Source organism: Pyrus communis, chromosome 4 (genome assembly GCF_041283825.1).
Source record: "Pyrus communis isolate YQ-2024b chromosome 4, ASM4128382v1, whole genome shotgun sequence".
In the NCBI taxonomy this organism is placed as follows: domain Eukaryota; kingdom Viridiplantae; phylum Streptophyta; class Magnoliopsida; order Rosales; family Rosaceae; genus Pyrus; species Pyrus communis.
The window spans coordinates 24,652,501-24,668,411 of record NC_142568.1 but is presented as its reverse complement, the minus strand read 5'-3'; the positions used below and the strand labels follow the sequence as shown (position 1 = coordinate 24,668,411).

At 39.1% G+C, this 15,911-nt stretch overlaps 4 protein-coding genes across 5 annotated transcripts; 1 reads left to right on the top strand and 3 right to left on the bottom strand.

Annotated features, from left to right (window-relative positions):
- Positions 1-321: 321 nt before the first annotated feature.
- Positions 322-2,648, bottom strand: LOC137722706 (small ribosomal subunit protein mS80 (rPPR6)-like). The gene is made up of 2 exons (XM_068461774.2): positions 2,425-2,648; positions 322-2,337 (listed from the first exon to the last, which is right to left on the bottom strand). The coding sequence occupies exons 1-2, from the start codon at positions 2,518-2,520 to the stop codon at positions 811-813; spliced, it is 1,623 nt and encodes a 540-aa protein (XP_068317875.2). The 5' UTR covers positions 2,521-2,648; the 3' UTR covers positions 322-810.
- Positions 2,649-3,085: 437 nt separating this feature from the next.
- On the bottom strand, positions 3,086-8,719 carry LOC137722719 (uncharacterized). 2 transcript variants are annotated; one of them, XM_068461787.2, is made up of 14 exons: positions 7,958-8,719; positions 7,628-7,753; positions 7,167-7,307; positions 6,899-7,077; positions 6,363-6,575; positions 6,049-6,141; positions 5,939-5,977; positions 5,414-5,503; positions 5,222-5,324; positions 4,927-5,007; positions 4,278-4,354; positions 3,988-4,068; positions 3,760-3,851; positions 3,086-3,521 (listed from the first exon to the last, which is right to left on the bottom strand). In XM_068461787.2, the coding sequence occupies exons 1-14, from the start codon at positions 8,052-8,054 to the stop codon at positions 3,398-3,400; spliced, it is 1,536 nt and encodes a 511-aa protein (XP_068317888.2). In that variant the 5' UTR covers positions 8,055-8,719; the 3' UTR covers positions 3,086-3,397. The 2 variants fall into 2 exon arrangements, with proteins under 2 accessions (XP_068317888.2, XP_068317889.2); XM_068461788.2 differs by having other exon boundaries at positions 7,628-7,744; positions 7,958-8,695.
- Positions 8,720-8,979: 260 nt separating this feature from the next.
- LOC137722911 (uncharacterized) lies at positions 8,980-9,891 on the top strand. The gene has a single exon (XM_068462031.2). It carries the CDS (start codon positions 9,188-9,190, stop codon positions 9,767-9,769), a length of 582 nt encoding a protein of 193 aa, XP_068318132.1. The 5' UTR covers positions 8,980-9,187; the 3' UTR covers positions 9,770-9,891.
- Positions 9,892-10,485: 594 nt separating this feature from the next.
- On the bottom strand, positions 10,486-14,578 carry LOC137722508 (stearoyl-[acyl-carrier-protein] 9-desaturase, chloroplastic). The gene is made up of 3 exons (XM_068461523.2): positions 14,277-14,578; positions 12,136-12,640; positions 10,486-11,374 (listed from the first exon to the last, which is right to left on the bottom strand). The coding sequence occupies exons 1-3, from the start codon at positions 14,390-14,392 to the stop codon at positions 10,814-10,816; spliced, it is 1,182 nt and encodes a 393-aa protein (XP_068317624.1). The 5' UTR covers positions 14,393-14,578; the 3' UTR covers positions 10,486-10,813.
- Between the last annotated feature and the right edge of the window lie 1,333 nt (positions 14,579-15,911).

Below are 15,911 nucleotides of genomic sequence, written 5' to 3'. Positions count from 1 at the left end.
TAACATTCAATCCATATGAGCAAGAAAAATAGGTTATTGATTAACAAATCAACTTGCATTGGACCTACCTAGCTACTGTTATCTCGCTTGAAACTACCTAGCTTAACAGACATCTTCTTCAGCCCTAAGAGAAACTTTTCTGTTCTCTGCTGTATGATGAACCATCAGTTTGAATGCTTTTCAGATTTCAGATCTTCGAAAAGAAAATCACGTAAATAACCAGACCAAGCTTACTCATATGCACATTTAGAACACAAAAGAGGAACTGAAACCCACTTGAGGACAGGGTTGCAACTGAAATAAAAGAAGCTGGAGGCACAATTAACAAAATTTCCTCTTTCAGAACAAGTACTGAAGCTCCAACAACTCGCCTGAGCTTTAACTGCATCTAAGCAAGTAACATTAACCTTCAAATAGCGTTTAAGAACATAAATCACATCAAAATCCAAACAAGAAAAAAAATTAAAAGGTATAAAATTCGTAGTAAAAACGAAGCCAAAGACTGCAGCTATTTTACCCCATTGATATCAAGATGGAGCAAAAGGGCAGCCAGAAAATAAGAGCACACTTGCATGTTGCAAGGAAGGGGACCTAGTCCCCACTTTTCAGGGGCGTGCCTCTGGCTTAGCTATGTAGTTACCCAAGTGGCAACTAACAAATTGATAAAAAAAAAATCCAATCTTCATTTTCTATATGATTGAGAAGCAGAGATGTTTAACAAGCACCACGAACAAAACAAACTGCAAAGCTTCACTTTTATATCGCAAGTCCTCATAGTAGCATCCGCGTACCAAAAACCAGATAACCTTTTTAGGCTTCTGCAATCTCTATTTCCCCCTCCTGTAGTTCCTTGACTGCTCTTATAAGACCCCTTGTAATCCCATTGAGATGTAACCCGTTATCCTTCATTTCTTCAAGCAATTTCTCTGCTGTTCTCCAATCCAAAGCCTTTAGACAGAGAGATTGGATCAATTTATTGTACTCATCAACATTAGGTTGGACCCCAAAATGTTTCATCTCACCCAACAACTTTAAACCTTCGTCAAAATCTTCCAGTTTGCAAAATCCACGGATAATTGTATGGTAAGTCACAGGACTCAGTTTAGGATGCTTGTTTTTGGCTTGGGATAATATTTTACAAGCCTCCTCCATCAGACCCCCATTTGCATAACCACTCATAATAACAGTGTAAGTATACACATCTGGCCTCAACCCCCTACTCTCCATTAGCTTCATCATCTCGATTGCCTCTCCCATATCCCCAGCCTTAGAATAGCCATTGATAACCAAATTGAAAACTGCATTTCCTGGGTGTGGGCCCTCCCTTGTCATCTCAAGAAGCAACTTTTTGGCCCCATCAACATCTTTTATCCTGCACAATCCTTGAACAACAGCTGAAAACAGCTTAATCCCATATTTCCGTGCTTCTCCAGATAAATCACCCAATATCTCTAGAGCTAAATTGACAGTTTCATCCTCCCTACAGAGTGAACTGATCAAAAGATTAACTGGCGAGCGTGGCAGGTCCTGCATCTTCACCTTCATTGACGAATAAACCAAATGGGCATCTTTAGCTTTTTCGCCCTTGCAAAACCAAGATATGATCCTACCGACTCTCTCACCATCAGGCAAGACTCCTGCATCAAGCATCTTCTCGCAAACAGACAGAGCCCAATCAAAAAATGAACGCCTGCAGAGTGCTTCAATTGTAAAGTAATATGAATCTGCATTCGGGAAACATCCAAAATCAGCAAACTTGTTGAACACCTCAAAAGCAGCTTTCCCTTTACCCAATTTTGAGAATGAGGATATCAATTCATTGAGAATTTCCAAATTCAACAAAGTATTTTCTTTCTCACCAATCTCCTTAACAAAATCCCATAGAAAGTATACATCTCTCTTCCTAACAAGGCCACTACATGTGGATCGTACAAGCGCATCGAGGACGTGAGTAGTGACTCTAAACTCGGGTTTCTCCTTCAAAGCCCATTTAATAAACCTAATCAAATTCTCACCCAAAACAAGCGGGGTTTCGACTAGTTTAACCACAAACTCAGGATGCAGAGTCAAATTTAAAGCATCAAAATTAGACTCAAGACTCCCATCAGCACTGCTCTGAAGGAGAGACAATACACTCTCCAGCTGCTCCAAATCAATCTCATAAACCTCTTGTCCTTTCCGCAACTCTACATCAACACCCTCCGAACACTTCTCCTGCGCGTCCCCATCCCCAGGGGCAAGATTGTCCGGCTGGGAATCAACATTTTCACCAAATCCCACAGGAGCAGGTAGCTCTTCTCCTTGAGCGGAATCAGAATCCCTAGGGTTTTCTGAGAGCTCAGAGAAGAACCTAGGGTTTTGGAATCTAGTGTAAAAATGAGGAAATTGATCAAGTAGAGGAGTTAGTGTTTTAGAGGAAAGCACCTTGTGGTTTGGATGAGCTGCGGACAGCTCCCGTGCCGCCGCCTGCGTCGAAAGGAACGCTGCTCTTGCTCTTGCTGTCACTGCATACCTCCACATCTCTATCTATGGATCTGCTCGGCGTGCCTAATTCACTTAACTCAAACAGTGAGCGACTGTGGTGTTCATATTCAAAAACCCTAATCTCTAGTGGGAGACGGAGGGGAGAAGTGCAGAAAATGAAACGTGGGCTTTTGCACTCGGGTAAGACCCGTATAACTAACTGCTTCCTCGTCGGGCTCTGGACTGCTAAGTTTAAAATGTTGGGCCGTTGGCCCAGCAGTTATAACATTAAGATTTCATTTTTCAAATCCGTTCTAGTCTCCACGTGGTCACATCGAAGTCCATCTTTGGGTATTATAGGGAGGGACGGAAGCCGAACACAAGTAAACCTTTACAAATCTCGGCCAAGCCAAACCAGCAAAGTCCGCAGCGGCACAATCCAAAATTACATTCAAGTTGGGGAGATGATTCCCGCACGCCCTATCTATTTTTATCTCTTGATTCTTAAGGTTACCCCAAGTTAACCATTTTAGTTCAAAGCTCGGAAGGCGGCGGGTGGCATAGGGTTCCATTGTAGTAGGCAGATTGAAAGAAAAACAGGGAGAAATCGTGAACAAAGAAAGATCATGAAACAATTAAGTTAATCGAAAAATGACAACAAACTTAAGTATCCAAGTTAGTTACTAGCAAAGACCTTAATTAGACAGAATATACAACATTACTTGCAGTTTCAGAAACACTTCTTTGCTTTCTAGGCACTAAGGGTATTTCAACCTACAAGATCCGACTAAAACACCTTCAGCCCTGTTCAAATTCATAAATCCCGTGACAACAAATTCTACAAACAGTAAACGAGCATCGGATGCTGGATCTTTTTACAAGGAGTATTAATTCAGATGTATGACTGACATAACTATTGAGCATTGATATAAACTCATTCAGCTTCAAGTTCGGCACCAAACTGCTCTAACCTTGCAGCATCCTCATCCAGATTCCGGACAGAAGCATGGTTAACTAAACCATCATCCTCACTTGCATGTACTTGTCTACCGCCAAACCTAAATGAACATAATAATAATTAAATGTAGAACCAAAAGAAAATGGGAAGACTAATCATTGGAAATCTACAAAATAAACAATTAAGTTCTTAGTGGCGAGAAATTTTTCAATGTCATGACATGTGGTGTACCAGCTTGTACTTCCGAGCACACTGAAAAATCTCCCGCAGCAGCACCATCTACCCAACCTTACACAATAACTGCAATTGTAATTTAGTAAACACACAATATTGATTACCATCGCCCATTCATCATTTCTATGCACTTCTGAGCATCATTCCTATCCTTGAATCTGACCAAAACAACTCCCTGGGGATGATTCTCACAAACCTACAAAGAAAACAAAATGGGAACCTGAGGATATTAGGAAAGGGAAAAGAAAAAGGAACATACATAGACATGTATGCACATATCACGGAGAAATTCTGAATGCCATTCTTCATCACACACATGAAGGGTATATTACCTTCACTGAGTCCACTGGACCAAGCTTCACACATTCCTCCTGAACATCCGCCTGCAATTCTGGACCTAAATTTTCATCTGCCTGTAAACATTATTTAGGAGAAAGGTTACCAGAACAGGATCAGAATAATAAAATACCCTTCTCGCAAGGCTTTATATATTGAGAAAGTTGTTGTGCAAATAAACATCACCAACTATTGATCCGTTGATACATGATACGCAGAAGGAAAAAACAAGTTTTCCAACAGCATAGACACTACATATAATCTGTTATGACAGCTATCAACTTACCCTCATTTCAGCAGGAGTGAACATGTAGCGAAGAATAACAGTAGCTGGAATTGACACCTTTCCATCGTCATGGCCGGCTGTTCAATAAGAAGAAAATGTGATCATACTATTAGTGTTGTAGAGCACATAAGGTACTTCATACCAAAATTTATGACAGAAAATGTCCGGCAGGTTATGAAGCATAGGCATATGCTAATTATCCACAGACACCCACGTCAGGTTCACACTATGCTTCACTGTAAAATCCGAAACACAAAGAAACTACTTGTGAAACATAGGAATATGCATATGATCCGCAAACATTTCCTTATGATTAAAACAATGAACACACTGCGGGCAGAAGAAAAAGTAGTTTGTATTTTAAATCTCAAGATGTAGAAGAATTTCTATAATATATGACATATGATATGATAAAACAAAAAGGCATATTATTATTCACAAAAGAAAGGGAACAACTGACTGCAAAAGCAACGCATACTACATTTGGAAGACAAGACTAGAAGCTTTAAGCATAAGTGGAAAGGAATCACAATATGAGGTATTCCTTCACCGGAATAAAGATATCTAATGCAAGAAGCTTTCTGTTTACAAATCAGCATGAAAAATAAGGTTAAGTAAGAACACGACTAATATTAATATATGAACCTACCCCAGCCAAGTATCTTCTCTTCCACTTTCTTAAGTTTCTTTTTCCTCTTGTTGTCTGCTTGTTTGGTAACAAATGTGTCCCCTGCATACATAACAGAAGCTTTTAAATAAAACAGAACACACTTGAAAGCTCATAATCTAAGGCATGCTATTGAAAATGTTTCTAATACTGTGTTGATGATGTTTTTCAGTAGTTCTCTCATTTGTATATAAAGTAGCAAAAATTTTAAAATCTCACACTAAAAGTACAAGACAAAAAACAGTTCAACAAATATCATCTGACTACTAACAATTACCTTTCTGCTGAAACTTAGCTTGGGTGACCGACATAAGAACCTTGCCACCAGGGCGTAGAGGTGTTCCGTCCAAAATTTGGGTAGCCAAAACAACCGATGGTTCCTATAGTTTACATAAACGCATATAATAAAATACCCAGAAATGACACGTTACATCACAAAGACAGCAGAAGTAATAAAAAGCATTGTTACCTTCATATAAGTAACAAGTGCGTCTCCCTTTTTCTTTCCGGTTGCTTTGTCAACATACAGCTTCACACGAGGTTTTTTTGTTTCAGGATCCTATAAATTCCATTGAGTAACAAGCTTATATGGTGTGAAGTATGAGAGTAGATATTTATCAATTAAGCTACACAGTGCTGGATGTTTAACAAGGAACACAAAGTATAATGTTCACACTTAGTTTCATGATACGATAACAAGGCCACTTTCCATTATAATTTGACAATAACTCTTAAGAAAAAAGTCTAAGAATTTGGTTGCGGACAAACACTGGACTAAAAAAAAATCATTATGCAGAAAATGATTTAAAGCTATATAACCCCGTAGTTTTTTGCTCTAATGCTCAGATAAGTACAATGCATCTTTAAAAGTTTCCATTCCAAAAGATATTAATTCAATTCTGAACTCAATTTTAAGCATCATTGAACCATCTTAAAAAATGGTACTAAACAACAAAGTAACAACATGAATTGTATGAAAAGAAGAAAACTTTACCTCCTTTATAATCCCACATTTGGAAAACACCTCTACCACCTGACGAATATCACTGAAATTAGTAGTATGCCACAATAAATACAGAGAATAAAACAATGACGGGGACTTACTTCGTCGACTGTGACGTCATCAGGCAATCCGGTTACATAAACATGCGTGTTGATCTTCAGCTCAAACCAACTATCAGGAGGTCTATTAGCTTCCTGAAAGTACAAGTAATAAGACAGGGGGGGGGGGGGGGTCAACTGGTACTGCTTCATAAATCCTATACACATAGACCATTTCCAGTCTAGACTAGCATAACCAAATTTAATAATAGGATCCAATCACATTCCCACGGAACAATAGAGTTTGATTAGTAGGCTTTAACAAATAAAAGATACACAATCATCAAAAGTAAAAGAACAAGATAAAAAGGGTAAACCTTCTTGTCAGCTTCCTTATCCGACAATTTCCTCTTAGAACTTTGATTGCCTTCTAACTCACTGCTACCATTGATATCATCTTCTTTAGAGGGATTGGAAGCCTTTACAGGTGCATTAACCTCTTCCCTTGCGGTGGCTTCAGAAAAATTGGCAGCTGGTAAAACTTCCTCTTCCTGCAAAAAAGTCATATCTTCTACCCCGAAAGCGCTATCCTATTAGACATTAAATCAGTCAAATATAAATTCAACAAAAACAAGCGAGACAAATTTTCAAGTTTGATATCAAAATTTTCCTATTTAATAAAATTGGAATACTGATCTCTTCGACAGACCATGGAAGGACACTCGGTGAAATGTTCAGAAACGTGGTACCGAACATTCTCTTCAAGGTTCGCCAATGTGCAACCAAACAACAAAAATCTACTTGTGTGCGTTCATTGGCATGCTACCAGATATACCATGAACAGAAAAACCACCACAAACAATAAAATGAAATATAAGAAAAACATAAGAAGTTGCAGCAACCATGAACCAACCTGGGGAACCCAAGCCCCAAGACCCCGATCCCACTTGTATGTTGTCCCATCATCATCGGTGAATTCTTCCTCTCCCTCGGGGGGCGTAGAAGGTCTGTCACTATCTGCTTGTTCTGCCTCGCATACATGCTTCTGCCATTTGTCGAAGTCATCCTCATCATCAGTTGGGATTGGGGGCACTGCAATAGAAGTGAATAAATTGTAAGTCAAGTAAATCACGGAAGTGATAATCCCAAATCCAAAGAATAAAAAAGAACAAAGAATTGACCTGCGGTTGAAACATGAGGTACTTGGTCGTGATGGGATATTGCAGTGACGAGGTCGGGAATGGAGGAGAGTGGCTGCCATGAGCTTCTTCCTTGAGCCCAGACGAGCGTATGGAGGGTGAGGTATCCATTTAAGAAATGTTCTGTCCAGGCGAAGTAAGTAAGCAAATTAGAAGTGCAATTGAACATGATAAGTGAGACTGAAAGAGTGCTCTATTCAATTGATTACGGGTAGAACTGAAATTCAGAAGAAGGAAACAATGTTGCAGTAAATTCAATTTCCATATCAACATTACATAGCAATCGAGGTGAATCACTATTCTTTCTTCATTCCACACAGACAATTGAATGTTCATATCAATTGTTATTAATAATATTATAGGTTGTACATAATATAAGGTGCTGCTAGGGTAAGGGCAGGGGTAGGGGTAGTGGTAGGGCAAGGCAAACAAAACAAACTCACCCCGCAGCTCCGAGAATGCATAGGGACCAACATGCTGTTGATTTTCGCCCAGAATGAACCATCCCACTTCACTCAACTCGTCCGTCCCCAATCTTTTCTGCTCCCACCCTGCTGCTGCTGCAACTCCTACAAATCAAACCATATCAAAACACATCAAAACCATTTTCTTTATTCTATTCTTGCATTGTATTTGTACATACAATGTTAATTATATGAATACATTTATACAAGTTCCAACTTCCAAGGGTTTTTTGCTCAACAACGATAGGATTGAGTGATTTTGCTCAACAACGAAAATTACGAAATATAAAAAATATGCACGCCACGCACCCGAATGAATTTGCTGCGCTTGCTCTTCTTCTTCTTCTTCTTCTTCTTCTTCTTCTTCTTCTAGGTGGTGACTCTGCAAGTCCTTCTCCAACGTCATCGTCTGTCTCTGCGACTCCGACTAACAGACCAAATTGTAATTGCAATATCTGTAATAATAAACTAATTGGAAAAAAAATAGGAAACTTTGGGCTCTTTCCCATCACTTGGGCCTAATTGCTTCTTTTGGGTACAAACTTTGCCATCCCACCCGTCTAATTCTAATTGAGGTCCAAAGCACTTCTACCGATAAACCAAATTCGGACAAGGGATATTGAATTTGAATTTTAATTGTCTGATTGCATATCCTTATGTTTTAGTCAAATTAATTGAATACATCACTTTTGTTTATGAGTGGAGAAAATCCTACTGATTGTAGCACTAGTGACAATTTAAATGTGGCGATGAAGTGCTTCTTTTGATTTATATAGAGAGTTATCAGTTTTTGGTTGAAGGAGCTACAATTTTGAAACCTAGTTAGTTCAAATGCATAAATTAAGTCTGCTTTCATACATGTTGATCAAAATTACTAGGGGCAATGAGAACTGAATATAATGGGAATTATAGTAGTAGTTTCACAATCCCTCTTACCCCTTGAATCGTAGTCATAAATTAACTTCACTTTCATTTTGTTAGTAACACCATAAAAATTAAGATATAAAATAACAGAAAACCAAACAATTGCTACTGCAAGTCTGCAACCGTATATACATAATTGAATCAGACAATAAAAATAAGGAGCAAAAATTAATTTAAGTAGCCGTTACAAAAGCTTGGTAATTTGGTAACGTGGGGGCGGTGGGGATTCCGATACTACTCCCAACGGTCATATTTCCGATCCTCACTCACAAGTCACACATTTGATTTGGGAGCCTCTCACATTACACTTCGGTAGCCAAAAGAATAAAATGACCGTTAGCCTCTCACATTACACTTCACACATTTTTTATTTATAAAATAGGGATGCTCCCCCGCAATCTGAATCACAACCCTCTCTCTCTCTCTCTCTCTCTCTCTCTCTCTCTCTCGATCGATCGATTAGGAAAAGGGGTAAATCACCTGCAAATTCAAAAATCCAGCCTTTCGATTAGTTTCTGGTTCATCATCAGCTTTGAGAAATCCAGATCCATCTAGGTATTTAGTGGAGGCAAACTACAAATTAGGCACACACATACATTCGATAATTGTTCGGAAATGGGTGGCATGTCGATGAATGTGGCGAAGTTGGGAGGAGCAAGCTCAGAGTCGGAATACCACACCCACAAGGTGTTCCTGCTGAGCAACTACATATTGCTGGGAGCAGCCTCCAGCTGCATCTTCCTGACGCTGTCTCTGCGGCTGCTGCCGTCGGTGTGCGGCTTCTTCTTGATCCTGCTCCACGTGCTGACAATTGCCGGGGCCATATCGGGATGTGCGGCGGCGGGGAGCAGGTCGAGCTCCAAATGGTACGGAGCGCACATGGTGTCGACGGTGCTGACGGCGATATTCCAAGGGTCGGTGGCGGTGCTGGTGTTCACGAGGACGGGGGACTTTCTCGGGGAGCTCAAGTCGTACGTGAGGGAAGAGGATGGGAGTGTGATTCTGAAATTGGCAGGAGGGCTGAGCGTGGTGATATTCTGCTTGGAGTGGGTGGTGCTCACACTCGCCTTCTTCCTGAGGTACTATGCCTCCGTTGAGGGAAGTGGTGGTGGTGGCGCTGCTGGTATGAGGAGTTCCAAGGTGCAACAAGCAGCTGACGAGGATTTGAAGGACTGGCCATGGCCTTTCCAAGTCTAACATGGAACATAGGCCTGCTGGATCTGCTGCTCTCCTTTGATTTCATTTCATTTATAATTTTATTCTCTAAAATAAATTTACTATGTATTTCATTCGTTCATTCAAATTCAATTGCTTGCTCACTCGCTCGCCTGCTCGATGATTAGTAATTACTAGTTTCGGATTAATGGAATGGCCATAGAATTCATAGCTTAATTTGTAATGAAAACTAGTTGATTAAAACTTTAAACACTGCAAGTGATTGGTAAAATTGGCAGCCAAAATTGCCGAGGCTTGGTTCGATCGAGCCGCCACCAAGTAACACAAAAATTAAACAAGCAAATCACATCACGCACACAAGTCGCTTGATACATGACTGATACGAAAGCCTAATTAAAAAAATTAAATTCCGCCTTGGCCAAGAAAATGCATCAAACCATCCAACCACGACATCATAGAGTAGCGTGTAGAGCAGCTTTAATTTGAGGAAATTTTTGGAATTAAGAGAAGGCAGCCTTTTTTGGCATGAAGAAAGAGGACCATATATGCACTTCACTTGAGTGAGACTTAAGAGTCCAGATCCTAAAGAGCAACACAAGAGTTTGAGAGAGGGACGGGCGGACGATTGCGTCATAAGAGGAAGGAAAATCATTCAATTACTTTATAAAGTGAACCCCAAAACAGCCAACAAAAATAGAAATGATCATCCGTAAGAGGGCAAGGGAAGTAGCAGCAGATACTTATAAACAACACACACATTCATTCTAAAGGGAATACGAAACCAACACAATTCTTACTCTCTTTTTTTTTCTTTCTAGTTTCTAGGTTGACAGATTAAACAAAATACTAGTCAGTGCCAATACAAGAAAGAAAAACAAAACAGTGCATCAACAAAAGTTTACTCCTCCTCCATCCCACATTCTTCTAAACTTCCCAACCCTCTGAAAAGGCACGACGACAAGCCCTACCGAAATTACTCTCTGCTAGACACAATAGGACATGGATAGGTTGGGTGGGTGGCTGGGCGCAGGGGGAATGTGCACAATGCACTCAACTACCGCCCAATTAAACCTTCACTTCTCTACCAAAAATCCAGCTGAATGGAACAAGGGATGAAGCCTTGGCCCTTCCCTGTGCTCTTTCCTCCAACCTCCTGATTCTCGGTGGCAATTTACACACAAAATCTTGTGCCTTGCGTCCCTCACCAGAAAGACCAGTCAACTTCTCCACGCTCCATCTTCCAACCAAAAACTCCAATATATCAGCATAATCCCTGGCAGTATACACCTCAAGCCTCTGGGCAACAGCTGAGAAATGATCAAACAGATTATCATCCTGACCATCGTACATCAAGTGGGCAGGCATTGATATCTTTTTCTTCATCATGTCAGCTAAGGCCAACACAGTGCCATCTGGATCAATCTCAAACAGCTTTTCCACAATCTTGGTATACGCAGTTTCATGACGCTTTTCATCCGAGGCAATGGTGCCACATATCTGAGCCAATTTCAAGTCCCCATGCTCTTTGGCTTGCCTGGCTGTGTTCCCATGGGAGATGAATGTTGCCCTCTCTTGGAATGAAGTGTAAATGAACCCGAGGTAGGGATTGTTCTCTGTTTTAGGATCCTACAGAACAGCAAAATTGAAAACCAAGATAGTATAAATGTAATATTAATTATTCGTAATAATAATAGTACTAACTACTAACAGCATAAAAAGAAAATTTCAGCTATGTTTAACAGGCGTAAGATGCGCAGAGTTTAAATCAGCCAACCAAAATTGGAGAGAGGGAGAATGGGGTAGATGTTCCTTCTTAAGAAGGTTCTGTGTGTGTGTGTGTGTGTATGTTTGAAACATCGTAGTGATAACTCGTGAGATTACATCCAAGAAAATAAGTGACAATCATGCAGTTACAACATTCCAATCAACGTAATCTCTTAATGGCTATTCCTTAAAGTAGTTTGTTCATAAGTCACACATAAATGCTTCATTTTCCACAAGCGGTTACAATGCAGAGGTTCTCTGAGGTGCCAGAAGCATAGTGCTATAAAAGAACATAAAGAAAGACTTCCGTAAACAAAAATGGCACTGGAACTTTAAGACACCATGTACTGTTCACATTCTATGACTTGTTCTCGTCTCCCTACTGTAATATATTAATGATCAGCCAAAAGGTTTTAAGCATCTCAAACTCCGGTCAGCGCAATAATTTAAAACAAAAAAGAAGAAGATAACAGTAGCATTGCCCCTTATTCGACAAGTTTGCATCCTTCAAGATATAACATTAATGCTGAAATTCCTAAGCATGGCTCAGAAAAGTTATCTAAAAATATCAGTGTCCAAAAAATAACAAAAACAGACAAAATGAGAGGAAAGAAAGCACTCACCATTCCAGATCCAATAAGGTACTGAATTGTCTTCTCGATTTGTCTCATATCTACTCGTCCAGAGAGATAAAGATACTTGTTAAGAAGATCACCATGCCTATTCTCTTCAGCAGTCCACGCCCTGGTCCAAATAGCCCAGGAAGTAAGGCTTGCACCAGTCTCATCCCGAACTCCGTCTAGGGTATTAAGCATTGTCTGGTACGTTGGAAGGGCTTCTTCTGTGATCATATCTCCAACCAACACAACAAAGTAATCATCAGGAATTTCCCTTGCTCTTTCCCTCAACTCCTTAACTTGCTCCTCGAATCCATCTGACTCAGGGATCGGAAGAAAATCTTGTGGTTGCCAACATTTCTCAACAGGCTTTAGGTGCACCAAGATGTTATTCTCAGCCCAACCCTCTAATGACTTGAAGATCTCAATCTGTTGAGGAGGCATTGAATGAGTCACCTGAACATGTAACTCACGTGGAGGTCCAAAAGACTTCTTCAGATTCTCAGTCTCTCTATATAAAGCAGAAAAAATAGATTAAAAATTGGCATACTTCAAATAATGATTCTAACAACATCATCGTTCTCGATATAATTATCTAGAGGTGGGAGAGAGAGCGTACATATAGTAATACAAAGTTAACAAAAACGAGAAACGAGCAAGAGATTAAGATTGCGGTTTTTTTCTTTTTCTTTTTTTTTAAGAGAGAGAGAGAGAGGGAGGGGGGGGGGGTGGTGGAGAGAGCAAACATGACCAGCCGCAATATACAGAACAGAGAAATCAAATATACAGGCAACTACCAAATTCAGCTGTAAAACTGAATACAACAAACAGTAGTTGTTGCTTACGGCGTCACAGCTAAAACTGAAAAGGTGAAAACTCGAGAACATGGAAAAAAATGGATATCATGGATACCAACCATATCAACAAACAAATATGACACCTAAATGCTTGAAAATGTAAGGAGTAAGTGTGCACACAAAAGTAGCTGACTTTAATGGGAAAAAAAGTAAACTAGTGAGAAATCACTAAAAAAACTTTATAATAACCACTCAATCACAGAAGGGGCCATTAAATTTTTAGTTTTAGTTCACTTTTTTGTGCTTGAGGTATGTAGAAAGTCTATGGGGGAAAGAAGGATGAAGAAGAATCGTCTGAATGAAGTAGGAAAAATGTCGTGCACAAAATGAAAACTAAAAACCAGAAACCAAAAAATTATTTTAAATCTGTTTTTACTTTCAAGATATTGCTTTCATTAATTATTCTTTGTTTCTTCTTCTCCCTCCCACCAACTTTCTCCATCTACCCTTTCTTCCATATACTTTCTCCCTAACTCTTAAAAACCAAGTAATCGGAGAAATACAAAACCAAAAAATGCATAAAAAGAATAAGACACGGGGAAAATTGATACATTAAACTTGTATATGAAATAACATAGACTGAATAAATCGTTTAAATAAATGAAATTGGTCAACTTACAGGACACAGTTCCAAAAGAAGGAGTTAAACCCAAGAAATCAGACCTACCCCTCAACTAATGTAAGAAATAGTTAAATACAAAGGGAAAACTTACTAGCGATTTTCATATCACTTTTTAAAATATTCCATCAAGATCAACAGAATAAAATTCAATAGCAATATGAGCAAATAGAGGTTTTTTTTTTTTTTTTTTTTTTAGAAAATAAGATTCAAAAAGCATCCAATCATCATTAGAAGTTTTTCTATATGTTTCTGTAGCAAAATTGAACAGATAACCATTCATGCAGGTGAAAGACAAGAGGAATTAGCTAACAACCGGATCCCAAAAATTAAACAAAAAAAAAAAAAAAAAAAGGAAAATAGGGATACAATAAATTTCAATTATGCTTAGCAACGTCAATAATTACAAAAGATTTCTCAAAAAGTATACAAAATGAATGAGATTAATGCAAAATAGAATCCCAGAAATCCAAAAACAACCCCTGTTCAGCTGAATTAGCATAAAATTTAACAAAATAAAAACCCAGATCAGCAGAATGGTTAAATATTCGTTCTTGGCGATACCCATCTGCATTTTCCCCAAGTGGGCACAGAATCCGAGCACCCAAGATGATCAGCCGCCTACGCAGGCAATGAAAGTGCAGAAATGAATTGAAGAGAAGGAAACTCACTTGGTGGAGGAGTGAAGAGTGGAGGCCATGAAGATTTTGGGAGATTTGAGATTGTGGGACTTGGCAGTGAGGTTGTGAGACGGGAAGGTCAGCATCGAATTCAGACTCAGAGCCATCGGTTCTTTCTCTCTCTCTCTCTCTCTCGAGCTTTCCGCTTTCGTGATTCTCAGAGAAGTGCTAATTACGAGAGTTGGTTTCAAGTTATGTGACGTGAGGCTCTAACTGGGAGAGAAGGGGAAGGCAACACGACGAGAGAAGGAGAGAGGACAGCCGCAACCAAACGAGGAAATGTTTGGCGACACAGATGGGAAGTTTCTTTATTTAAAGTTACCTTGTTTCGATAAGGGCCACTCATTCCCACCTAATTACGTCATTGCCACTATTTTTTGGACAGTCGGTTGGCTTTGGCTTTGCTCCCTTTTCTTTTACTAATTTTTTTAAAAAAACTAATGAAAATGATTTGAAAATTTTAAGTTTTAAACAAAATAAAAGATAAACAGAATAGTATCAAGATTGATTTTTTTAATATAAAAATATGATTTTTCGTTAAAGTAAACAATATCTAAAGTTTTTCGTTAAAATTCTCTATTTTTTATTTTCTCAATTTTTTCACAAAATTGCCGAATTGAGCCAACCCAAGGGCCAAAGAGGTCTTTATGACGATACCCAATTACCCATGAACATTTTCCATGGATGTAAACAAAGTCTACAATTCCTAGGTTGTAAATTTGCAAACACTTTCATTTCCACAAACATCTCCAAAAAAAAATTAGTACGTCATAAAAGTATTACGTAATATTACCAATTCACATGATATAAAATAAGTAAATAACATAATTGATGTTTATACAATGAGTGGCAGCACTCAAACCTATAAATCTAACACGAAGCCTCGTAGTTGAACATGCCAACGCATTGTGTCTCCGTCCTCGTTGCATGTCGAATACCAGTTAACACTAAGAATAGGTAAGGAACACCGTAATGTACCAATTTGTAAAATAAGTTCCAACATGAGCAAGGCAACTCAACAAACCAGAAAAGGGTCTCATACGGGCAAAGCAACATGTCTTACCGTTCAATAAGGAGATCTATCACTATTATTCTACTGATCGGTCCAAAGGATCCTCGTAGGAACAAAGGCCTCTTGTATGAATTGGAAACCTACCTTGTAAAGAGGCCTAGTGTAAAGAACATTCATCATACCGATCGATAAGCAAGACAACCGCCATGAAGCATGTGGGCTATCTTTGATTGGTCCCTCGAGTAACCAATGCAAGTCCCTCTTTGTCCTAACTTGGAACCCACACGCATGGTGATACGCATCACCACACTGACCATGTTTTCAGAATTCCACATCGACGAAATATGACAAATTTTCCCAACTTAAGATCCATCGAAAGAGTTCATTATTCTCCTCGAGAGTAATCGCAAGTGCATGATGATCTTTTTTTATGCGTCAATAATTGTTATGATAGGAACCATAGTATAATATAACTATATGTGTTATAATACAAGTAAAGTAGTAACACCATGTGGTGGTCACATCGCCACATTGAAAATTTCTTGACTCAAACTTTAATGTTTTTCTAAGTTTTCAATTATCGAATGAAAATGAGTTAGTGATGAAACCAATAT

What these genes read in the sequence shown, in the direction of transcription:
- LOC137722706 (XM_068461774.2), bottom strand. Translation starts at nt 2,520, where the DNA reads ATGTGGAGGTATGCAGTGACAGCAAGAGCAAGAGCAGCGTTCCTTTCG. An exon ending in CAGCTCATCCAAACCACAAG is followed by an intron (nt 2,338 to 2,424) that starts GTGCTTTCCTCT and finishes TTCTTCTCTGAG; the next exon opens with CTCTCAGAAAACCCTAGGGA.
- LOC137722719 (XM_068461787.2), bottom strand. Translation starts at nt 8,054, where the DNA reads ATGACGTTGGAGAAGGACTTGCAGAGTCACCACCTAGAAGAAGAAGAA. An exon ending in ATAAGGAAGCTGACAAGAAG is followed by an intron (nt 6,142 to 6,362) that starts GTTTACCCTTTT and finishes TTGTACTTTCAG; the next exon opens with GAAGCTAATAGACCTCCTGA. An exon ending in TCACTCCTGCTGAAATGAGG is followed by an intron (nt 4,069 to 4,277) that starts GTAAGTTGATAG and finishes TAATGTTTACAG; the next exon opens with GCAGATGAAAATTTAGGTCC.
- LOC137722911 (XM_068462031.2), top strand. Translation starts at nt 9,188, where the DNA reads ATGGGTGGCATGTCGATGAATGTGGCGAAGTTGGGAGGAGCAAGCTCA.
- LOC137722508 (XM_068461523.2), bottom strand. Translation starts at nt 14,392, where the DNA reads ATGGCTCTGAGTCTGAATTCGATGCTGACCTTCCCGTCTCACAACCTC. An exon ending in ACTCTTCACTCCTCCACCAA is followed by an intron (nt 12,641 to 14,276) that starts GTGAGTTTCCTT and finishes TGCTTTATATAG; the next exon opens with AGAGACTGAGAATCTGAAGA. An exon ending in ACCTTATTGGATCTGGAATG is followed by an intron (nt 11,375 to 12,135) that starts GTGAGTGCTTTC and finishes GCTGTTCTGTAG; the next exon opens with GATCCTAAAACAGAGAACAA.